The sequence below is a fragment of the Eumetopias jubatus genome, unplaced genomic scaffold (genome assembly GCF_037043125.1).
Source record: "Eumetopias jubatus isolate StellerSeaLion01/CBP00866 unplaced genomic scaffold, mEumJub1_p1.0 scaffold_2, whole genome shotgun sequence".
In the NCBI taxonomy this organism is placed as follows: Eukaryota; Metazoa; Chordata; class Mammalia; order Carnivora; family Otariidae; genus Eumetopias; species Eumetopias jubatus.
The window spans coordinates 81,324,006-81,349,001 of NW_028274808.1; the positions used below are offsets into that span (position 1 = coordinate 81,324,006).

Here is a 24,996-nt window from a genome sequence, read left to right on the forward strand (position 1 = left end):
ACTGATTCAAAAGCACTGAGGGCTTCAAAGGGACTGGTTCATTTACCAAAAGGACAAGCGGCTCACTCTGCTGAACGTTTGGGTGTTTGGGGGTGAAGTGGGGAGCTGAAGGCGGGAGTTGGTTGGAGAAGGATTGTGAAGGATTCTGACACTCTTCAGAAGGCACTCGAAGGAGCCTGGCCTGGAGGGGCCATTGGAATACAGGATAAGACATGTCAGATTTGTGCCTCCGAAAGACCATTCTGGAACCAGTGAGGGGGGCTGTTGGAATGGAGAGGGGCTGTTCAGGAGGCTTTAGCAGCAATCCTGGTGAGAGGTGATGACTCGGTTCCGGCAGAACTGAGATCCCAGAAACATCTTTGAGATATTTGAGATCTTTCGTTTGTTCGTTTCCAGAGTTTTTAAAAAATCAAATAATAGAAAAACTTTACATAAAAATATGTCAATCTTAACATAATAAAATTTAAAAAAATATGTCAGTCTTAGCTTCCACAGTGTTGTACACACACACACACAAATCAGAACATGAAATCTTTTTGTTAAACTTGCAGCCTATGACCGCAGTGATAGCCACGCCAACTCAGTCGGGTCCCAGGACAGCGATGGAGCTGGGTGTCTGCATCTATGGACCAGGATACCCGCTGCGGCTGTCCCCACAGTGGCCTCCCTAATGTGGGGTTGCAGTCACTATTGCTAATTCACAGAGACTAGTACAGGCCTACGTATCCGTTTTTATACATATTTCTTTATCAATAGGCTCAGAATTTAAGTATCGTAAAATATTTTTTTAAAGATTTTTTTCTTGTATTCATTTGAGAGAGAGAGAGCGTGCCAGTGAGGGCACGAGCAGGAGGGAGGGTCAGAGGCAGAGGGAGAAGCAGGCTCCCCGCAGAGCAGGGAGCCCGATGCGGGGCTCGATCCCAGGACCCTGGGATCATGACCTGAGCCGAAGGCAGACGCTTAACCGACTGAGCCACCCAGGCGCCCCAGGATCATGAACTATTTCTGATAATGGTCAGTCATCAAGAACAAGAGACAGAAGGAGCTACTCTGTTCTGGCATGCCCCTTGAGAGCCTGCTGACAATTCTCAGGGGTAATGCGGGCCAGTCCTGCTTCGGAAAGGCAGACCGTAGACCTTCCCAAGCTTGTCCTTGCTAGGTGCTCATCACATTCAGATCTCCATCTAGAACCAGAGGGACAGCTTTTGGTGACTGACTGTGACAAGAGAGAGGGAAGCAGGAATCCAAAAAGATTCTGCAGTTTCTCACATGGTATTGGAGTGGCCCCTTGCACAAGCTTCCTTGCAGTTCCATGAGGAGAGGAGCAGGCCCATTACCTTGGTGCTTGTTTTGTCAAAACAATGCTCCCCTCTGCACTGCCCTCCACCACCTGGAGCCTCACCTGGCTATGATTTCCAGGTCATGTTGTGGGCCAGCTGCAAAGGGCCTGTGGTTCCTTGTTCCCGCCTGTGAAGTGGAAACAGGTGGCTGCTCGTGGGGAGAGGAGCTGGTGTAGACAGGGCTCGGGTCCTGGCCGGGTCCTGAAGCCTCTGGCGGCTTCACTGTGACTGGAGGGTGTGCTTCCCACCTTTGCTGCAGCAAATATTCATAGTTTTAATAGTTTTCTAAGGCCCGTGGAGGGAAGTGGCCTTCTTATGATGCGTCAACTTCTCAAGTGTGCGACTTGACACTTGAAAGAATTATTAGGAGACTTCTTTATTTTTAATTGCATCAACTTGTTTGGTACGTGACCCAATTAATTCATCCTTGTTGTGAATGTTATTGGAAGACCCGGTACCCTCTTGACCTCTCCTTATAAGTATGACTGGTGCCCTCCTTTGAAGCACCATTTTGATTACACACTTAAAAGGAACTACTAAAATACCCTCTCATGGCTGAAATGGCCACTGCTTGCTTGGGCTCAAGGACGGTCATCTGAGAGTGGTTCTTGTGTCCTCCACAGCTCAGTGGCCAGGACCTCACTTTTCGTCTACCCCCTTCCCCCCCGGATTCTGCCCCTTATCCCCCGCCCCCGGGAGGGTTTTAGTCCCACCATCCTGCTTTAAGAAGACTGGCTGTTCTCCCTGAGGCCCAAAGAGCTGTGTTTTAAGAAACACAGATAAATCAGTAAATGTGCCTTATCAGCATTGGGATTGTTGGCAGGTGCCTCAGAGCAAACAGGACTGCGATGCCCCCATCATCCCCCACCCCCCTCCCCACCAGACATACTCGTATTGGTTTCTGCTCATCCTTAGATTACACTATCTGGCAAATCCGCATTCAAACAAAACCTGGTCCCGCCCACTCGCCCAAATGCAGGTGCAAGCCTGTATCTGGGGTGCAGTTTTAACCAAACTGTGGGAAATAAAGTTCTCCCTTCTGAGGTCTCTGTCCGGTAGTCTGAGCATTTTCATCTGCATGGATCTTCCGAAAAGTTCTTTCTACCATTTAATTATCGCCGCTTGGCATCCGGTTCCATAAAGCAACATCTGGTGTGCTTTAAAGAGATTCACGATCATTTACCGAGGTAAAGGACAAGCTATCAACTCAGTAAATTGTCTTGTTCTTCAGAGTGAGACCTTTAAAGGCCTCTTAGTGGCCCAGACAAGGGTCCCCTTCAGTCCTTTTTGGTATTCTCTCTGACACCTGTCTCCTTATATTACTGTAGAAGTTATGTCTGTGCAGCCCATTTAGAGTTCAGTGGGAAGAAACAGAGATGAGAAAATCGGAAGGAACCCTGCGGATGATGATGAGAAAATAAAAACTTTTTAAGATGACAAGAGGATGTATTAATGTCCACACATCTCAGTCATGGCTGTGAATTATGTACAGATAACTGGCAGCACTCATCACTTTCCCTAATTGGATGAGACCTTCGGGGAAATTCTAGTTGTGCCCTCCTGCCTTGGGGAGTGTTAGGTGGAGTAGCGTCTGCATCCATTGAGTTTGCTATGACAAAATACTACAGACAGGCTAGCTTGTAGTTAACAGTAGAAGTCTATTGTTCACAGTTCTGGAGGCCAGAAGTCTGAAATCAGGGTGCCAGCACGGTGGGGTAGGGCCCTCCTCCAGGCCCCACACTGCCCACTGCCCGCTGGGTCTTCACATGGCAAAAGGGGCCGGAGAGTTCTCTGGGGGCCTCCTTTATAAGAGGCTCACCCCCATTCATGAGGCTCACCCTCGCGACCCCGTCATTTCCCAGGGTGTGACCTCCTAATACCCGCACCTTGGGCATTAGGGTCTCAACATATGAATTTGGGCGGGGGCGGGACACAAACATAGCAAGTAGGACGCAGTTGTCATCACCGAGTCTGTGTAACCTTAGGTTCCTCGTTAAGGATTTGGCACAACCCAGAACATAGGGCAAAACTTTTCTTCAGAAAGGGCAGTGGAAGTGCATTTCCTTCAAAGGATTGAACTATTTGTTTTCCCATCAGAATCCGAGATTTAGGGGCGCCTGGGTGGCTCAGTCATTGGGCGTCTGCCTTCGGCTCGAGCCGTGATCCCAGGGTCCTGGGATCGAGCCCCGCGTCGGGCTCCCTGCTCCACGGGAAGCCTGCTTCTCCCTCGCCCGCTCCCCCTGCTTGTGTTCCCTCTCTCGCTATCACTCTCTCTCTGTCAAATAAATAAATAAAATCTTAAAAAAAAAAAAAAAAGAATCCGAGATTTGGCACTCTCTATTTACCATCTTGTGGCAAGAGTGTGCATGTCTGGAGTTTTAACATGCCACTCAACCATTCGCTCACTTAGCAAATATTGAGTACCGACTGTATACTGCACACAGTGCTAAAGCATGCTACCAACCTACTGGAGGGTTTGGTTGGCTGACCTTTAGTGACAGAGAGAGAAAACACTGGAGACTCGGCTAGAACTGGAATCCATTTGCCACCACAACTTTCAAGAACAGCCTTCTTAGAAACAGGAAATGAACACAAAGACCAGAGGTTACTGGGACTTACTGGCAGTTACCAGCCACATTCTTCAGAAGGAAGCCTCTGCTAAAGTTCTGAAGAATATTGACTAAAATGAAATTTGTTCATGATGCCTTGTTTACCCCTCATGATGCTTTGCTCTTTTGGCCCAGACACAGAAAAGATAGTACTAGAGGCAGGAAACGGATTGCCATCCTGGAAATTCAATGACCAGCTTTTCCCGTGTGACGTGTGTGGAAAAGTGTTTGGCCGACAGCAGACGTTGTCCCGACACCTCTCGCTGCACACAGGTGAGTCAGGAACTCACTCGGATGCCTTTGACACTCTGGATCACCAGCTTCTCTCTTCTCAAGAAGTTGAGTTTCTCTGAGAGAATTATAACAGGAAGTGGCGGAAATGTTTCTGTCCTGACCATTCAAGCCACTGCACCTGGCCCGTTCAAAGAAGGCCCTGGAAACGGTTTTTATTTATATTGAAAGTAGGATTGGTGAGAAAAGAGACACATGTAGGTGTATCCGGGTAAAATTCCGGCACTCTGAGCACCATACCGCTCTCATTTTGAGGGTGCGGGGGATGGGGTTGCCCCCCCCCCCCCGCCCCGGTCTCATTGGTTTCATCTTAGCGTGGTAAATGGGAGCCGCTGATGGGGAAACAGTTGCTATCTTTACCTTCATGTAATAGTAGAGAAATGTGCTTGATTCTGCGTGTTGCGAAAGGGAAGGCAACCAAATTAAGGAAGGATAAAGGTGGAATAAATAGTAACTTAATTAATGCAACGAAAATCAGTTCCTTCTTCCCGGAAAGAAAGAACTGTACTTTATCTGCACCGCAGGGCTCCTCCCCTAACCCCACCAAGTCCCGGGCCGCCAGCACTTCAAATGTGGGGGACTATCTGTAGGAATAATGCTGATGCCTTATATTTTGTTGGAGAAAAACTTCATTCCTCATTCTTTGCTGTGAAGTAGATAAGACTGGGTATTCTTTAAAGCCAAGCCTAGTAATACAAAGTAAGAATCAGGGATAGAAAATGAACTTGCTCTTGGCTTTTTCTGCCCCCGTCGGCCACCTTTATCTGCACAATGAAAGCAAAGCCTGCTCCTTTTACTGTAATTTGCTTGATGAATCGAATGAATTCAGAATGCCACTCTGCAGAGAGTCCTGAAACGTTGTCAGTTTTACGAGAGGGTTTTCATTAAGAAATAAATTGGAATTTTTAATTTTAAAATGAAAATTTCCCATTAAATTATTTCACATGAGTCATTTTTTGCCACCTTTAATTTCATTAGTTTTTGATTTCTTGGCTGCTGTAGGCCTGGAGCTTAGGGAAAATGATGGGGCTTCTCTTACACCAGTCCCAGAAAGGCTGTGTTACCCTCCCCTTTCTCCAGCCAAGCACCCACCCTCAGCTGACACGTGGGGAGTATGTGCACGCACACACACTCACACATACACAATATTCTTTTAGCTCCCGTGGGGCTCCCCTTAGCAGGAAGAAGGACCTGTGGATGTCTAAGAAAAAGCAGATGGTCCAGTTGTCCTGGGACTTGCTTTAATCTTTGAAAGTGCTGATGATAAATACAGCAGTGACCTGCTGGATAGAGACTGTTAGATACTTATAATTCCTAGGGGTTCCCTTGGTCCCCATGTGAAATGAGATTTGAACCCTCCTTTCCTGGAGAGCTCTAAGCGGCCGCTTGCAAGGTGTTGGGTGTTCATTTTTAAGAGCAGTTTGGGTTGTTTCCCTTTCCTTTCCCCGCAGAGGAAAGAAAATACAAATGCCACTTGTGCCCGTACGCGGCCAAATGCCGTGCAAACCTGAACCAGCACCTGACCGTCCACTCAGTGAAGCTGGTGAGCACGGACACGGAGGATATCGTCAGCGCCGTCACCTCTGAAGGCAGTGATGGGAAGAAGCACCCTTATTATTACAGGTGAGCGGTGAATGGAACCGTGCCCAACTTTCTGGGAACACTCCCCACCCGTGTCTAGGGCCTACGTGATGAGATGTCTCTCCTCAGTCACAGTGCAAACCTTCGTTGTAATATTTGCTCTGCTTAGACTGAACCCAGAAGCTGCGCTGACTCCTCTCTTGGCCTGGGTGGCCCTAGTAGAATTAATTGAAAGGGAAATGGTCTCGGAGGTGGCTCTCTGGGCTGGAGCTCCAGAGAGCGGCAGGGCTCCTGGGATTATGAGCTTTTAGGTTTGTGCAGCTGGGAAGTTTCCATCTTTGTAACAGAGCACCTTGCTGCTCCCTGAGAATTGTCCTACGGAGAAAAAGAGTAGGAAAAATAAATCTGAAAACTCAGGGGAAATTGCTCTGAAAGCATTGCATATTTTCCCTTGGTTGTGTTGTCTTCAGTACCTGGAATTTTATGTTTCCCTTCCACATTTGACCATGAATCAGTATTTGGTTTGGTTGCTATAAAATCCCAAGGGTCAGCATCTTGCCCAAGAGGCAGGCCATACAGATTGGGGGAAACTTGCTTTTGTGTGGAACGTCTCCACGGATGGATGGCTTCTATTGGGAACTGTCATAGACAGGACTTGCTCCTGCTTGCAGTGCCATCCGAGGACCTGCATGTGCCTTCATTGCTACACCGAAGGTTTCCAGAGCCAGAGAGAGGCTCACTGGGTATGCTGGGTGCTCCGAATTTATCAGTGTGTCAGCACCGCTAATATCTTGGCAAAGCTGCACCACATCTCTTTGCCCGAAGGAATCAGTAAGGTGATGTGTGGCATCTGGAATCTGTAATTTTTAATTAACTTTATGATTATGATTATAGCGTGTATGGGATTGTTATGTTATGCCGGCACTTAATCCGTTTGGCACGGTGACTACTGCAGAGGCATCCCAGAAAGCCGAAGAATTTTCTAATGCAAAACGTTTAGGCGGGAGGAAAAACGTGTGTTAGAGTCCAGTTTTCTGAGTGGACCGCAAAGTATCACTCTTCTCTCTCCCCCCCACCCTTTTTTTTTTGTCGTCCCCTCATATAGCTGTCATGTGTGTGGATTTGAGACCGAGCTCAATGTCCAGTTTGTCAGCCACATGTCACTCCACGTGGACAAGGAGCAGTGGATGTTTTCCATCTGCTGCACCGCCTGTGACTTTGTCACCATGGAGGAAGCAGAGATAAAGGCTCACATTGGCACCAAGCACACAGGTGACCATCACTGTCGGTCCTTCTCTCCTCCATCCCCAACCACCGCAGGGTGCTTGCCCACCTGGCAGATGCATCATCATCACCGGGCGACACGGACCTCTCCTTCCTCCGAAGGAAGGACTTTCCCAGGGTAGCAGAGCCACGTTGCCCAGGGTTCACCTTTCATTTAAGGCTCTTGCCATTCTGGTTAACGTCTTCCTTTTCATGATGTTAACATTGTGACTTCACCATGCAATTATCCTCTCACAACTGAGGGTTACAAATGACACCAGTGTGGAGTCATTAAGTGAGAATGAGGAGGAGCCCCTCCACTCCCCTCACCCCCCTCCCCCCCCCCGCATTTTGTGGTGCTTACAGATTACAAGCTGATGTTGCTAACGGCCAGCCCTGGGTGTTGGCTCAGCCACTGGCATGATTGGTACTTGAAGGATTTGGGTAAGGGGAATTTCCTGGACAGTTGTGCTGACCACATGCTCGGCCTAGAAGGAGCTCTCTGTGCTTTAACCGGCCGCCTTGGTTCCGTGGTGCCGACAGCAATAAAAGCTTGCTTTTGTCGTAAGTTGAGCAGCTATGACTTGGAGGTCTGCAGAGAGCCCTTATGCTGGGTGAGAAGGTGCCATTTTTACAGTTGGTTATCTGGCTTTAACCACATTAGCACCATGGGCAGCAGGTGAGCTGGGAAAGCCATGTCAAAGACAAACTAAATTCAACATTTCTGGAGTGGCTAATGAAGGGAAAGGCCAGCCTCTCTTCCATTTCCACTGGCTTTTCAGATATTCTTTTTTCCCCTCTTTTCTGTGACTCTCCTATTCTTCTAACCCTCTCCACCCCAAGTGTGTCTAAACCCAGTCAAGAACCTTCTCTCCAGGCCACAGCCCCCCTACCACCACCCCACCTCAAGGAAACCATAGAAACCATAATGGCTGGAAAGCAGTTGGATATAGAATCACTTCATTGTCATCGATAGAAACTTCACATTCACAAATACCCAATGCAAACACATTCACTGCCACTGGGAACACAGATCTTGTTCCCTCTGAGGTGGAGGGGCTCCTTGTCTACCTGGGAAGAATATTCCCATTTGTTACCACAGAGAGCCAGAGTGAAATGCATTAAGGAAGTTGCTTTTTTAATACAGTAGAAGCCTTTAACACTGCTGCTATTAGGGAATAAGGTTATAACCTTTTTATAGGCTTTTTTTAGCCAGGGAAACTAACAGAGCTTGGTGGTTTTTTGTTTTGTTTTGTTTTGTTTTTCATAAGGGCCAGATAGTGAATATTTTAGGCTTTCAGGCCATACAGTTTCTGTCACTACATTCATTGGAATGAGCTGAAATTTGAAAGTAGAGTAGACAAGACACAAAAAAGCGGGCCTGGCAGTGTTCCAATAAAACTTTATTTACAAAAGCAGGAGGCCAGATTTGGCCAAAGGACCCCTTTTAGAAGCTAATGGTCTTCACAGCGAGGATTTCTTGCATGCAGTTGCTGTTCTGAAGTGTTTGAATTTGACCCAAGATATGTCCATCTAAATCTGTTAATTAATAAGCTGTATAGTTATAAAGTTATGATATAAAGCAGTATATATGCTATGTGATACATATTATACTATATATCCCTGAGAATAGGAAGCTTATCTAAGTTGCCATTGTCTCTTGAGCCCCTGGGCCAGTGCCTGCACCGTGTAAGTGGGGAGTAAACGTTCATCCGGTAAATGATTATATGTGTGCAAGCACATTTTCACACATCTGTGTGTGTTAAGCAAGAAAATTATTCCAACATGGCCCTTACTGAACCCTGAGAGTCTACTGACTTATGCATGTAATCTATGTGGAAGAAGTTACTTGGGATGGAGGGAAACACACTTTGAATTCTAGATCCTAGTTCTAGACCCCATGTTACCATAAATAGCACTGCAAATGTAGAAACTCATTTAACTTCCCTGGGCCTTCATCCATTCCTTGACTTTTTGAACGTGCAGGAGATGCCCAACAGGCATAAGGTTCTCTAATTCTGTGGACCTTGTTCTCTGATATGATTTACCTGTCATAGGAATGGGCACCTTTTATTTCAGTCCCTTAGGAAATCTGCAGTGCTTTCTTGTTATAGATGTGAAGTTGTGATCTACAGAATGAGCTTTGTCTCCCACAGAATCCCTGTGCTTTCTATACTTCCTTCCCGGCTACTCTTACGCGGGGCACACTTGTGAGCAGGGTGCTGGGTGGGTATCTGAGGAACTGCCCTCTGTTTAGGTAGTTTCTTCCCAGTGACCCCTCCTTACCCTCTTGCTCCCACTCCCTCGCTCTTTGTGTCTGCAGAGAACAAGGGAAAAATATTCCCTCTGGTGCTCCTGATGTCCTCGATGCAAATTTTGCTGCAATGTTTAAATGCTGTAGTAACAGCACTGAGGAACCTGAATAGCTATTTGGAAAATACAACCATCAATACTTTACCTCACACCGACACCAAAATAGATATCAGACGACTTACATAATCCCCATTAACAAATCAGCCCTAGAAAAGTTTGAAGAAAATAGAATGTTTATCAGACTTCCAGAGTGAGGATTTGTGAAAGCTTAAGTGATTCAAGAAATGGCAAAAGAGAAGAATCAAGAGATTTGAGGCATAAGAATATCTTCTTCTCTTTGCAAAAGAAAAGGAAAAGAGAAGAAAAACAAAACCAAAAAACCAGTCTGAAAAGTGTGTTTGTAAAAATGACAAAGGCTGATACATTTACTGCATAGAAAATTTGTATAAACTGGTAAGAAACCCTTCAGGTCTCTAAGTGAAGAATTTATAAAGGACATAAACAGTCAATACACAATTAAAGAAATAAAAGCTAACCACTCAACAAAAGGAAAAATATTTGACCTCACTAGCCATCAAATTAAAACTCAAGAGTGGCTTACGTTTCACCGATTGCATTAGGAGTGTGTTTTACAGCATTACCCATGGTCACTGGATGCTGCTGATACTTTTATGGCCATGACCCTACAGAGTGGGAGAACTTTTGAAAACTACTTAGGTAGTATAGACCAAGAGGCTTGAAAATGCCTGTAACTCCGTAATCCTTCTTCTGCGAGTATCTCCATAGGGAAAAAAATCAACCAATGGAACATTAATTTTCTTTTTTTTTTAAGAGTTACATATGATTTGTAACTTTCTTTTCTTAAGATTCATTTATTTATTTTAGAGAGAGCAAGCGTGCGAGTGAACAGGGGGAGGAGCAGAGGGAGAGAATCCCAAGCAGACTCCCCACTGAGTGCAGAGCTGGACACGGGGCTCAAACTCACAACCCTGAGATCATGACCTGATCTGAAACCAAGAGTCAGACACTTAACTGACTGAGCCACCCAGGTGCCCCTAATACTATCATTTAAAACCATTAATTAATAATTATTTTCATAAATTTTGAGAGCCAACTATGTACCAGCATGGGAAAATACAGTGTTAGTGATTGTTATTATTATTTATAAATATTATATATTATATTTTATAATAATAATAATAATAATACATTCTTCTATAATGCGTGCAATGAGCCAGGCATTGTTCTTGGTGCTTTATATATAAAAACCTATTTAACCCCCACAACAGACATATGAGGCTGCTGATATTAACCCCATTTTTAAGATGAGATCACTGAAGCACTAAATTAAATCCTTTCTCTTAAGTCATTCAGCCATCAAATGATACAGGTGGCATTCAGACTCAGGTATTCTGGGGGCTCCTGGGTGGCTCAGTCGGTTAAGCTGCTGCCTTCGGCTCAGGTCATGATCCCAGGGTCCTGGGATCAAGCCCCACGTAGGGCACCCTGCTCAGTGGGGAGTCTGCTTCTCCCTCTCTCTGCCCCTCCCCCCCAGCTTGTGCTCTCTTGTTCACTGTCTCTCTCTCTCTCTCTCTCAAATAAATAAATAAAATCTTAAAAAAACAAATCAGGGTGCCTGGGTGGCTCAGTCGTTAAGCGTCTGCCTTCAGCTCAGGTCATGATCCCAGGGTCCTGGGATCGAGCCCCACATCGGGCTCCCTGCTCCGCGGGAAGCCTGCTTCTCCCGCTACCCCTGCTTGTGTTCCCTCTCGCTGTGTCTCTCTCTGTCAAATAAATAAATAAAGTCTTTAAAAAAAAAATCAAACTCAGGTACTCTGGATCTGAAGTCCTTATTCTTAACTACTATGCAATTAGCGACAACAATTTTAAAATAGATATGCTTACTTCTAAAAAAATTAAAAGTACATCAAAAATGTAATGGTGTTTATATTGAGGCAGCGAGACAACTGGTAATTTTTATGGTCTCAATTTATCATTTTGTGTCATGTTAGATTATGAAATATTTAGGTTTTTTTCAAGTTCTCTTTAGCTGGCTGTCCTAATGTATGAGGTTGCATTACCTGAGCACGGATGTCCTTCACCAAGAATCTTTGTGCTACTGAAAGTGAATGACCCCTTGGATCACAGTGAGCCATGGACTGAGTTGACAAGGGCACCCTGGCTCACTCCCTACAGAGCCAAGGGAGATGAGGACTGAGAGCAGAGGAAGCGGTGTGGGGTAGAGATCACAGCTTGAGTGGACTGGGCTATTTCCCCACACCGGCTCACAGAGCAGCTGCACTGGCACTTGTATGGTTTATACATTTATTAACGTAGACAGCTCTTCCCAGTGTCTTAAGCCTCAGGGTACTTGACACTATTGTTAAAGATGGTAATTAAAATGATAGGTTTTAACTCTAAAAACTAATTTAAAATAATCACTTGCAAGATTCTATGGATAAGACCCATCTTAGAGGATGGATTTGGTGAAGCAATAGACTCAGGGCCCCTACTGAACATATTCTGTTTGTCTACAAAATGTGACTAACCTGGTTAAATATTTAGATAAGAGACTGGCAAGGATGGTGCTAGCTTTCACTAGCTTCCTTGTACCAAGGGGGGTCTATACTTTAAAGGCATATTCCCTCCCTCCTTGGTCAGTGAGTGAGGTCACATAGTGTCTTTCCAGGAACCAAGTTCAGTCCTGCTAGGAACAAGATTTTTAAAATTGTAAACTGAAGTAAGCACTGTCTTCCCTGGATATAAGTGCAGTTTTGCCGAGAGCAAGACTTGGAAACATTGCAAGAGGGTAAATATTTCTTCCCTTCTCTTTTAAAAAAAATTTTTAAATTGGACAAGCAATTTATGGTCACTTTAGAAAATTCTGAAAACCAAATAAAAGAAAACAAACATACCGCTGATAATTTCACCCACTAGCTGTCACCACCATTACAGCTTTGTTTACTTCTGGACTTTTTTATGCTTATATATAATATATGATTTGTTTTTTTAAATCTCCTGATAAAGAAAGTTCATTTCTAGAGTTTACAATCACTAGATTACTTAATTGACTGATTTGAAGGGAACTGACACACAGTCTCCCTGTATTTCCTACCCTGACCTAAAACGATGGGGCTGCTTCAATCTTGTTTGGGGAGAAATGACATCTTAACAGTATCAAGTCTCCCAAACCATGAACAGCGTAGAACCTTCCAGTTATTTGGGGTGTGTAATGTACATCGTTAATTTATTACAGTACATGTTCGAGTGCTACTGTACCTTTTCATGTGCAGTGTAAGATCCTCACAATAGCATACTTCCCTGTCTCCTCTCCCAGCCTTTATGCTATCACTGTAATATTTTACTTATTTATGTTATAAACCCTCTATGACATTATTCTTTTTTAACAAAATTACTTTGATTCTCTTTTAGAGAGATTTAAATAAGAAAACTCAGGTATTTGGCCATGGAGTTGACATTTCCTGTGCTCTTCTTTTGTGTAGATCCATTTTTACTTTTGGTGTCATTTTCCTTCTGCCTCAAGAATTTCTATTTTTTTTCTTAATTATTTATTTATTTATTTGACAGAGAGAGACACAGCCAGAGAGGGAACACAGGCAGGGGGAGTGGGAGAGGGAGAAGCAGGCTTCCCACGGAGCAGGGAGTCCGATGCGGGGCTCGATCCCAGGGCCCTGGGATCATGACCTGAGCCGAAGGCAGACGCCCAATGACTGACCCACCCAGGGGCCCTCAAGACTTTCTTTTAACATTTTTTGTAATTCTCGTCTGCTGGCGATGAATTCTTTCCCCCTTTTGGGTGGGGAGGGAAGCTTCGTTTTTGAAATCCATTTTTACAGAGTATGAGATCTCAGATTGACAGCTGTTCCCTTCAGCACTTTAAAGATGGCACTCCACTACTTCTTGCTCACATTGTTTCCCGTGAGAAATCTGCTGTCATCCTTATTTTTGTTCCTCTACACAGAATGTATCCTTTTTCCTTAGGCTGCCTTTAGGGATTTTTTTTTTTCTTTATCACTGGTTTTGATATCCCTTGGTATAGATTTCTTCATCTTTCTTATGCGTGTGGTTCATTTTGCTTCTTGGATCTGTGGGTTTATGGTTTTCCCCAGTTTGAAAAAGCTTTGGCCTTCTCAGATTTTTCTGCCCTTCCCACCCCATCAGGGACTGCAGTTAAATTTACATTAAGCTACCTGAAGGCATCCCACAATCCACTGATGCTCTTTTCATTTTTATGATTCTTTTTTCCCTCTGTTTCATTGCAGATAATTTCTATTATTATTACCTTCAAGGTTCACTAATCTTCTGCCATGTCTAAATTGCTGGTAATCCCATCTGGTGTATTTTTCATCTCAGACGTTGTAATTTTCATCTCTAGAAATTTGATTTGGATCTTTTTTATATCTTTCATATCTCTATTTAACTTTTTCAATATATGGACTATAGTTATAATAACATTATGTCCTTATCTGCAAATTCTAACAACTGTGTCAGTTCTGGGTCAGTTTTGACTGGTTAATTATGCTCCCCATTTTAGGTTGTGTTTTCTTGTTTCTTGGCATGCCTGCTAATTTTTGTTTGGATGTCAGACATTGTGATTAGCCTTGCTGGGTGCTGGATATTTTATATTCCCATAAAAATTCTTGACCTTTGTTTTAGGATGCAGTTAATTACTTGGAAAATTTGACTCCTTTGAGTCTTGCTTTTGTGACTTGTCAGGCAGGTCTGAAGCAGTGGTCCAACTAGGGCCAATCATTACCCACTCTTAAGAGATCTTCTTCAGTTTCCTACCCAATGCCCTGGGAATTGTGTTTCTAATCTGGCCAGTGGAAATAACAGTGTTTTCTGAGCCTTTCACATGGCTTTTTTTCCCTCCAGTCTTGGGGGGTTTTCTCACACATGTGCTCTGATCCCTACTCTGCTGAATGAATATTCATGGGGGACCCCCTGCAGGTCTTTTGAGTTTTTCCTCTGTACTGCTCGCCACCCTCTGGCACCCTGCCCCGCCAAGTCCAGCAATGTTGATCTCCCCAGACCCTTAGCGCTCTCTCCTCAATTCAGTGAGCCTGATGGGCAGTTCCCCACCCCTGCACTGCACCCTGAGAAGTAAACTCTCTGAAGGCAGGAAGTGGGCCACCTCTTTTCTTTCTTGTCTCCCAGGGATCACTCTTCAGAGCCTGATGTCCAATGTTGTAAAAACTATTTTGGGGAAAAAACGATGACAACAACAACTATTGTTTGATATATTTTGCCCGGTTTTGTTTTAGTTGTTTCGGTAGCAATGGTAAATCCAGTCTCTTGACACTTCATCTTGAGTGGAAGCATTAGTCTCCTGACACTGAATTTTAATGGCCTCCCAACTGGTTTACTCCTGGGTTTGAGGGAGAGTCCAGTCCATGAAGAGCATGGATCCTGGAGTAGGACCAACTGAAATCTCTGCTCCACCACTTCCTAGTGTGTGACTTAGGCCGAGTTACCCTGACTGTGCCTCCCTCCCCTCATCTGTGAACCAGGAGTGCTAACAGTTGTGTCTCATTGGATTTTTGAGAAGATAAAATGAGATACTGTGTTCAAAGCCTGACAGAGTTCCCAAGTCCCACAAGTCATCATTGTAGATGAGGGGACCTGGGATCCCAGTAGGTGCCCTGGGAGAGCTGGGAACCTCACCCTGTCTTCCCTGAATGATGATGTAGCCGCGAGACCCCCCCACCCCCCCACCCCTACTTGCTCTTATTCGAGGGTTATCATCTCCTAAATAACAGACCTGGGTTTTTGGGGGGGGGTTGTTTGTTTGTTTGTTTGTTTGTTTTTTCAGGAGAAGACAGGAAGACCCCCAGTGAATCGAATAGCCCCTCTTCCTCCTCCCTCTCAGCTCTGAGTGATTCGGCCAACAGCAAAGACGATTCAGACAGCTCTCAGAAAAACAAGAGTGGGAATAACCTGCTGGTCATCTCTGTCGTGCCTGGGAGTCAGCCCTCAGTGAACAGTGAGGAAAAGCCAGAGAAAGGTGAGGGAGGAGTGGGTTGGCCTGCTTAAAAATAAGCCCTCAAGGGGAGTGATGTTGGAAAACAGACAGTAGGCCTGGGAACAGTATAATGTTATCATCGCCTCAAATTTGTATTTCTTTTGGCTTGATTTGCATCCAAATATGGGGTGGATGGATGGGCAGTGTGACATTGATTCTGGAGCTGTACACTTGACTCCTTTTGCCACAGAGATGCAGGGAACGGTGCCTGAAAGGGTATAGCTGGGGAAGAGGAGAAACAGGGGGTGTCTGTCCCCCTCCTGCCCTCCTACCCCTCTGCCCCATGCACCCGTACACCCAGCTCCCGTCCTTTCAGGGTTCGAATGTGTTTTTTGCAACTTTGTCTGCAAGACGAAGAACATGTTTGAGCGCCATCTGCAGATACACCTCATCACCCGGATGTTTGAGTGTGACGTGTGCCACAAGTTCATGAAGACACCTGAACAGCTGCTGGAGCATAAGAAATGCCACACTGTCCCCACCGGTGGGCTCAAGTAAGGAAAGCAAGTACAGAACCTTTTACTGTGTTGTTATTAAACACCCTTCCCCGCCCCTCCCCCTCCCCCCTCCCCTGAAGATTTTGGGGTCATGGAGAGGGAGAGCTTGGCATGGGGCTAGTCAGTCAGGCACCTCTGCTACCTTTAGCCGGATATGAATCAGACCTGTTCCCTGGGGGGGTCAGCAGACGCAGCAGGAGAATCCATTTCACAAATTCCCCAGGATTCCTGGCAAGCAAGAAGACATGTTGGAACAGCTCAGCATGCAGGGGGTAGACTCATCCTACACTGCTTGACTTTGGTTCGGACTGGATTTTATGGACTTGGGGCTTAGTGTCCCCGAGCGTAAATCATTACACTCTCACAGCCCTTCACTACCTGTGACTTATTTTTTTTAGATGATTTGCCATGTATCTTTTAAACCAGCATCACAACAAGCCCACCTGCACCCTACCCCCAAATATTGGATCCTTGCCTTTTTGAACAGACAGGAGGCAGTGTTTTTCAGATAGAGATCACTTGCCTCATGTCTTCCTGCAAACATGCCTTATTCCTTCCCAGGAACTGCAATTGGGATCTCCCTGGCTAGCCTTCATGAGATCTGACATTTCCAGTCACATGTTACTCACAGATCCCCAAAGACCTAGACAACAAGCACCATCATTAACTACTATTTGCAAGAGGCCCTCTGGTCTGAAGTGAGACCCATCAGTTATTACCGAACGCATGGTGTGTCTGGCTTGATAATAGGCGCTGAAGGGCAAACGAGGAATAAAATATAATTTCTACCCTCAGGAAATGTATGTCCTAGCACTACCAGAATTTATTCTTTCCGGTGATTCTGAAATCAGCCCCTGTTCACAAGGCACTTAGGACCTAGTAGAGAAAGAAGCATATGTCGTTGAATACAGAAAGACACACAAGTTTCAAGGCATAATTATTCATGTTTAGCTGAAATAATCATGTCATTAAAAGAATGAAAATTTATATTTTACTTGACACAAGGGGAAAAAAAACCCTCTTGTTTTTAAACATTTTTATCTTTGAAACTCACAAATTGCCAGAGAGGTTGGCATGACTCTCCTGAATGGGCAAGGGATGGAGAGACCCAAAGGGACCCTGGGGGTCAAGTGTTGGAGGTAGGCCAGGGTTGACCCCTCTGCAGGCTCCTGCCTGGTCAGAGGCACCTTCCTCAAAAACTTTCCCAAACAGAGGAGTCAGGGAGCAGCACACCTACTGTCAAATTCCATTTTGTTTCACTCTTGGGGCACTTAAGTGGGAGGGGGAGGGGATGCCTGTAGGGATGGGGGAGGGGAGATTATAATTCAAGACAACCAGTAAATGGGAAATGCCCAGCAAGAGCTTATTTGGGAATTGGATTTGGTTTGTTCCCACTGTCCCTTTCTAAATACTTGTATACTCTTATTTAAAAAAAAGGAAAAAAAAAGCCATGTATTTCTGTGGTTGGACTAGTGCTCATTGCCTTTCCCAGTAGCCCAGTCACACCCATTAACTCTGCGGCCCCTGCCGGTTGTGGCTTTGTCAGTTAGCCTTGCCTTGGGGACCTACGGAGTCCCAAGCCTCCGACCCACTGGGGAGAATGCACAGTGAATGCTGATGCTTTTTGCCGGTCCAGACACTTCCCGTGTGGTGCTAACGGTCCCCTGTGTAATAGTTTATGTTCTAGGATGACCAAGTAGAAGAATACTTTGAAAAAAATTGATAATGCCTTCTGGCTATACAGTGAGTCTTTGTTTTGTTTTGTTTTGTTTTCCCTTTGCCATATCAGAGAATTGATTTGCCTGAGAGAGTGTCTTTACGATAAATAACGGGAGCACGGAAAACCCTTAGCACTTTGCCTGAGCAGCGAAAGAAAGATTGAGCTGTGGGTCACAGAAATGTTCTTAAAATGAAACAGACTGCCGATGTCTAAATTGCTTTTCTGTGATGGAACTGCTTGTACTCTATATCCTGTTCATAATGCAGATCAAATAAGATTATACTATTATTTTTCTTTTGCCGTAGCTCAGGACAGTGGTGAGTTTCAGACTCCTCTAGGTAAGGCCCAGCTTGGCGTAGGGGTTGTGTGTGCACCTGACCTGGGAATGGGCTTTATATTTCTCTCGTGTGCACTCTTCTGTGAGCTGAGGTTCAAAGGCTAACGGCGAGCTTGGCGCTGAGGAGCAGTGCACGGTGCACTTGGTTGTGTTGGGCTCTGCTGAACACCTCTCCAAACCCTCAGAGGACAATTCACTCCAGGGCCCTGCCCTGGCAGGTGCCAAGCCAGAGCTGAGGCAGCCACTTTTGCATTTGCATTCTTTTGGGAAAGAGAGCAAACACGCTACAGCTATCATTTCAGCCACCAACTTGAGCCTTGCAGCTTCCAAAAGAGAAGCTCAACAGAATTTGTAAACATGCCCTCACTGCTCCTCCTAGCCCCTCTGGACAGCCAGGAGGCTGGGGGGTGGCATAGCCTCCCTGCATAGGATGGAGAAACCGAGCCACGGAGAGGCCCAAGCTTTGTCCCGGGGCATATCCAGCTATGGCCCGATAAAGGTGACGGAGCTGGGACCAGAATCTGCCAAAATTCTGTGTAGAGACCAATCCAGTAACGAATCAGTGCCTACCAAGCACTGCAGAGAACGCAGAAGAAATATAAGATATGGTCCTGCCCACCGAGAATTTACGATCCAGTTGGATTACAATTATTTCTGCGATGGAATAATGTTTTCCTAATGTCTTCGAACTCCAGAGAGCAGTTGCCTCCCTCCCTCCTTATCCCTCATTCGTGATGGGCTGGTGGGTGGGCCTCCCTCTCCCAAGCCCCGTGCTGGTCCTCATCTGCCTCCCCTGATGGAGAACCAGGGCTGTAGGAGACAGGATTTATGAGTACAGATCTCTGTACACACACACACACACACACACACACACACACACACACACACTCACACTCACACTCACACAGAGAGACACACACACACAGGCCTTCTCATCCTAACCACCCTGTAATAAGCACGATTCTGACCCCTACAACTTTCTGTTTGCTGGAGGTAGCTCTCCCCCTATAAGCTGTTCTTCAAAACTCTTAGCCTTTCTGCGTGTGCTTGGTGTGGTGCATGAAAAGTCGATTCTTTGTGTGGCTCCCATCAGGAGGGGAGGTCAGGAGGTTTAGACCTCTGCTATGTCTGGCGGGGAGCGGGGAGGGCTCCAAGGGGAACGGGTGGGGAGGACGGAGGGGAGCAACCGCTTACGTATTCCTCGCCCTTTCTGTGCTCCCCTTCCCGTGGGCTGGTGCTCACTAATCCAGCCAGGAGACCCCCAGTAGGCTGAGCGTACCTTGCCGGAGCTCCTCCTCAGCGGGGACAGCTCTGTCAGCAGAGAGAGCCCAGAGGGTCATCTTAACCCCCCGGAGAGGCGGCAGGGCAGGGCTGGGCTGGGCAGGGGCAGGCCAGGCCTTCCAGAGTGGTGGGGCGGGGCGGGGGGGGGGCGGGCGGAGCGAGGGGAGGCTGGTGAGGAGGGTAGAAGCAGGGCCGCCGCCGAGCCTGTCCGGCTGACCCTCCCTGTCATTGCTTTCCCCCCCTACCCCCCGGCAGGTGCCCATTCTGCATTTATTCCACCAACCGCCCCGCTGCCATGGAGTGCCACCTCAAGACCCACTACAAGATGGAGTACAAGTGCCGGATCTGCCAGACGGTGAAGGCCAACCAGCTGGAGCTGGAGACGCACACCCGGGAGCATCGCCTCGGCAACCACTACAAGTGCGACCAGTGCGGCTACCTGTCCAAGACCGCCAACAAGCTCATCGAGCACGTGCGCGTCCACACCGGCGAGAGGCCCTTCCACTGTGACCAGTGCAGCTACAGCTGCAAGCGCAAGGACAATCTCAACCTGCACAAGAAGCTGAAGCACGCCCCCCGCCAGACCTTCAGCTGCGAAGAGTGCCTGTTCAAGACCACACACCCTTTCGTCTTCAGCCGCCACGTCAAGAAGCACCAGAGTGGGGACTGTCCCGAGGAGGACAAGAAGGGCCTGGGCCCAGCGACCCCCAAGGAGCCAGCCGGCCCCGGGGCCCCGCTCCTCGTCGTCGGGAGCCCCCGGAATCTCCTGTCTCCCCTGTCGGTCATGTCCGCCTCCCAGGCTCTGCAGACCGTGGCCCTGTCGGCCGCCCACGGCAGTAGCTCCGAGCCCAACCTGGCACTCAAGGCTTTGGCCTTCAACGGCTCCCCTTTGCGCTTTGACAAGTACCGGAACTCGGATTTTGCCCATCTCATTCCCTTGACAATGTTGTACCCCAAGAACCACTTGGATCTCACATTCCACCCTCCCCGACCTCAGACTGCGCCTCCCAGCATCCCCTCACCCAAACACTCCTTCCTCGCCTATCTCGGACTAAGAGAACGAGCAGAGACTGTCTGAGGGCAGCCATGTTCTGTACCAAAAACAAAGAGACAAAGACAAAAAACAAAAACAAAAACCCACAAAACTTAAACACAACCCCAGCAGGTGTACGTTGCTGCAAAACCTACAGACCCCCGGGGTCTGAACCACGTGTACTGTATATCTTTAGTAAGGAATAGAGAATTGGCTCTGTGTGTATACCTATTGCATTGACCTGAAAGCTGCTTTATCCAGTCTTCAGAGAGGTGACCTACTGCATACTTCCACCTTCAGAGGCATGCCTCCCCACCACCCACTCCCACTCTCAGCCCTTCTCCGTACTTTTATCTGGAAGGAATTTTGTCTTGTTAAACCCTAAAGAGAGTGTCCTTAATAGCAATCAGCACTTGTACGCTTATAGACTGGTGCATTTTGTTTTCTGTTGGGTGAATGGGGTGTGTGGGTGTCGTGGATTCTGAAAGAGAAAGCCGTGTGTCGTGTGCCATGCCATTTCCGTTGCACATTTCTTCGTGCTGGCTTCTTTAACAGCGATGAACATTCTTTTCCCTCCCGGGTTGTTCGTCCGTTACAGTCTCTCCCCGAGCTCCTTCATCACCTTTCCCTCTCTCTTTTATGGCTACAGAGTGGTAGGGCCTGGTGCTTAAGTCGATGAAGGACTGGTAGACACCCACAGTGCTGCTTGAGATTTCCGGCCAGGTGGTCAGACCTTCTCGTTATGCTCAGATCTTCTTGGTTATGAAGATGCGAGAACCGAGAGTCCACTCTGGAAGAAATCTCTCACAGCACTGCAGCCAATATAAAACTTAAGTGTGTTTGGTGTGTGTGTCCATACGTATACAATGTGTATGGTGCACACACACAGTGCATCATTCTTTTAAGGGCAGATCATATATATATGTGTGTGTATACAGATACACACACATATATGTATTAATTCAGTGGTTACCATTCATTTGCAGGAAAAAAAATTGTATGAGTGAAAAATTTTATGGTTGATAAATCCAGCCAAGGAGATTAAAGGGGTTTGGATAAATTCTGGGTATAAATGCTCAGACTAAAAAAAAAAACAAAAAAAAACAAAAAAACAAAAAAAAAAAACGGCAGTTTTGCACAGTGCTTTGGTCTTGCACTAGTTTTTGTTTCTCATCTGCAAAAAAAAAAAAGGTAAAATAAAAGGAAGAAAATGTACCTTTTCTATGGAATGAGTAGACTGTGTGTTTGAAAATTTTGTCACAACCTCTTTGACTTATAACGACCCAACAAAAAGGTGCTGTTTTAGTCCTACGGTTCAATTCATGCCCCTGAGAAGTTTCCCTTGTGTTTGCAGATCGTCTGGCTACAGCGGTATTCTCCATGTTATTAATAATTCTGTATTCCATTTTGTTAACGCCTGGTAGATATAACCTGCTAGGAGGCTAACTTTATACTTATTTATGGCTTTTATTTTGTGGTCATTAAAATGGCAACTTATGTGCAGCACTTTATTGCAGCAAGAAGCAGATGTGGATTGGTTGCATAGCCCTTTGCGAATCTTAAAAAAGTAATGGGTGATTTAAAGAAGAAAAGGAAAAGAAATCTTTGGCCGAGTATCTTAATTGCTTGTATTTGTAAGACAACAGAATTTCCAGTATGAAACAGGCTGAAAGGGCAGGAAGAAATGTGCTTTGTATAATAATGGAACGTTTGGAATATAAAAGTTTATATATTATTTATCTATTGAAGAACTGGTGTACAAGAGGAATGCTTTCTTACTGCATTGCTGTTTTCCATCATGTGTTATCCTAGAGTGGGGATTTTTCTTTTCATCTGTTTCACCAGGGGAAAATAAAAGCATCCCTGATTTTCTTCCTCTAGTCAGTTTGCTTCACTGAAAGCCCCCTCGAACTTGGTACAGTTCTCACAGGAAGCCAGAAGACTGTACCGTCGGTCCACACCATGGACTCCCCCACCCCCATACCCACCCTTCTTCCCCCAGACCTAGCAGGTGTGCTACACTTCCCTTTGCCAGTACTCCAGCCCTGGCAAACCTGTTTACACTAAGGAGATGTGCCCAGGGGCAGGGAGGCTGAGCCAGCTAGGGCAGGAAGGCCCCCGAACCCTCGGTCATCCTCCAGCAGAGACATTTGTTCTTGGCTATGTTAGAAGCATCGTTCAACCTCGCCATGTCAATGTCTCGATAAAAGACACTATAGACAGTTATGGACAATACACTCCAAGAATACTGGGCATATGGGTGGATTGGTTTTTTTTTAAAAAAGTCCTGTCTTTATCCCCATATAATGGAGACTGTGCCACTTGGCTAATAATGTGCTTTCAAAATTACAAGTTCAGTGATGACAGAAGAGGGCCCCGGTGATCCCACGGAGGCTGGCAGAACAGGCTAATCGCACGGAAGCACCAGCAGGTTAAAAACCTGACAGGGTGGCCCTGACAGTTAGGACTGCAGGTTTTACAGCATGCCACGTGTGCAATATGAGGTCCTCGGTTGAAACTTGCAAGATCGAGAGGGGTGTTGGAAGGAGATGTTTACTGCTCAAATGCCATGCATTTCACTGCTTGCCACTGAACTTGTATTTGAATGACTTAGTTATGCTTAATGTAATTGGGCAACTTTTTTAGCACTTTGGAAAGAGTCATCAATCTTTCTGGTAAATTATAAAAAGTTTTCTGAGTGAGAAAGGTGTGTTTGGAGTTTGTTTGACTTTTTATATTATTATTATTGTTATTAATAAAGAAAAATCTACAGCATTTTTCAGACTCCACCGAGATAATATATACCCCCGAATTTGGTTTGCAGTTCGATACTCAGGGAAGGATTATTCCATAGATATCCTTTCCGTGTAAAACACTAACGTCTTTGAGAAATTCACCTGCCAACTAACTTCAATTCTGTTTTCACTATGCATTCTTCAATGAAAGCTAGCTTATTTGTCCATATAGTACTGCAGTTAGAATTCTCAGCACTTTCTTGCTTCTATCCTTTTTTTAACTCCTCATATTATGTTCAGATGATCATACTGTCAAGGTTTGTGTACATTACTGAAAATTTGTATTGTATAAAGCTTTTTGCATTACAAGGCTGTACAGGGTCATTTTGACAGTAACTGGTATATTTCTTTGCATCTTATGTTGCATTGCCAATTTCTAGTGTATCCAGTTTGGAAGTATAATATACTCTAATTAAAACAAAAAAAGGTTGGCTATACTCTTCGTTTCTTTTTTTTTTCTTTCTCCCCCCCACCCCTCCTTGGTTGCCATCCTTGACTACTTGGTAGTCTCAGGGTTTTATTTGTCTTGCTTTGTTCCCATTTTAACTTCTCAGCGTATTTTAAATAAGTTTAGGAAATGTCCACGACTAGTTATAGCTATTGCAAAATGCAAGTTTTGAACAGCCATGGTTATAATACAAACTGTCATTATGTAAGTCATTAATAGCCATTAAGGCTGAGAGCATATCCATCATTCAGTACAGTTGCAGACTGGCTCCTTCCTGAAATTACTTAGTGACATTTTAAAGTGTTCACCAGCCTTACCCTCTCCTGCTTAACATCATTTTACTGACCCCATAGCCAAAGGGCGGGGGGAAACAGATGAATAATTCCATTTATCCTAATGAAGTTTGGCAACTATGAGATTTTAATGAGGGGGGAAATGGTCTATTTTGTAAGCTAAATACTAATCTATCCAAATGCAAGTAATGATTTGCCATTCAAAGGAAGGTACCAGAGGAAGAAACTGAGGCCAAAACAAAAGATGACAAGCACACTTAAGTTCAAACAATATTTTTTTTTAAATCCATTTTAAAGTTCCGTTCCTTAAAGATTTTCCCTATTAATCTGCGATGGTTGATAAAAAATATAAAGCAGCAAAAGAGAATGTTCTACCTAGTTCACGGCTTGCATGCTTATAAATATAATGTCCTTTGCTCCTTGTAAGAAATTATGAACTGATTCACTCTAACACTGAAAAAGATCAAATTTACTTTTCATAAAATGAGATGATATAGGAGGAGCCACTTTGAAAATGACCAGTCACTAATCAGACACTATTTTCCCCTTCACTTTTTCATCCAATAGCTATTTTTCGGTGATTGAATCGAGTTCTCATACTTGATTCAATAACGGTTTTGTTTGGGGGTGGCTGATATTTACACTGAAAATATTAAGTCAGACTTCCTTGGCTTTTGCCAGCACTATAGGCTGGAGTGGCTTTTCATTTTGTATACATTTTTTTTTCTTAGATCCCACACCTACCTCCCATGGGCCCTGTGATTGAGAAAAGCCCAAAATACAAAGAAAATAGTCATCAGTTTCATAATGGTCTCCCGTTAATGGGCTTCCAGTGACTGAGGAACGACTGGATGGGAGCCATCCATGATGGAACAGACCACGGCCACCAACTCCTCTGCTTACCTAGATTGCAACAGGTGCACCGGGGCGGCTCCAAGCCAGTCATGTGGCCCCTTCCTGAATTTAATCTGAAATCAGATATACTTTTCCCACTGTCATGTTAAATAAATATACTTGAAATTAAGACTCAAGGCCTCCTTTTCTTGGCCACCAAAAACTCCCTGATGATTTAACAGAGCCCCAGGGCTGGTCACAGACAGAAGCGTGGGGAGAAATATCAGAGTTTGATGAGCACAGGTACCTCCTGACCCA

General features: G+C 45.5%; 1 protein-coding gene across 3 annotated transcripts in view; it reads left to right on the forward strand.

The window, feature by feature from the left end:
- Positions 1–23,540, forward strand: part of ZNF827 (zinc finger protein 827) — a 171,762-nt gene extending 148,222 nt beyond the window's left edge. The window contains exons 9-15 of one of the 3 annotated variants that reach the window (XR_015767772.1): positions 4,085–4,222; positions 5,692–5,863; positions 6,927–7,093; positions 15,231–15,422; positions 15,757–15,934; positions 17,613–17,995; positions 19,531–19,570. Coding sequence is in view for 2 of the 3 variants with exons in the window: in XM_088021027.1 (XP_087877153.1) it covers positions 4,085–4,222; positions 5,692–5,863; positions 6,927–7,093; positions 15,231–15,422; positions 15,757–15,934; positions 19,531–20,353 (1,670 nt within the window). In the remaining variant the exon portion in view is untranslated. Of the gene's footprint in view, positions 1–4,084; positions 4,223–5,691; positions 5,864–6,926; positions 7,094–15,230; positions 15,423–15,756; positions 15,935–17,612; positions 17,996–19,530 lie in introns of all 3 variants that reach the window. The other 2 variants (XM_088021028.1, XM_088021027.1) reach the window with 2 other exon arrangements.
- The last annotated feature ends 1,456 nt before the right edge of the window (positions 23,541–24,996 follow it).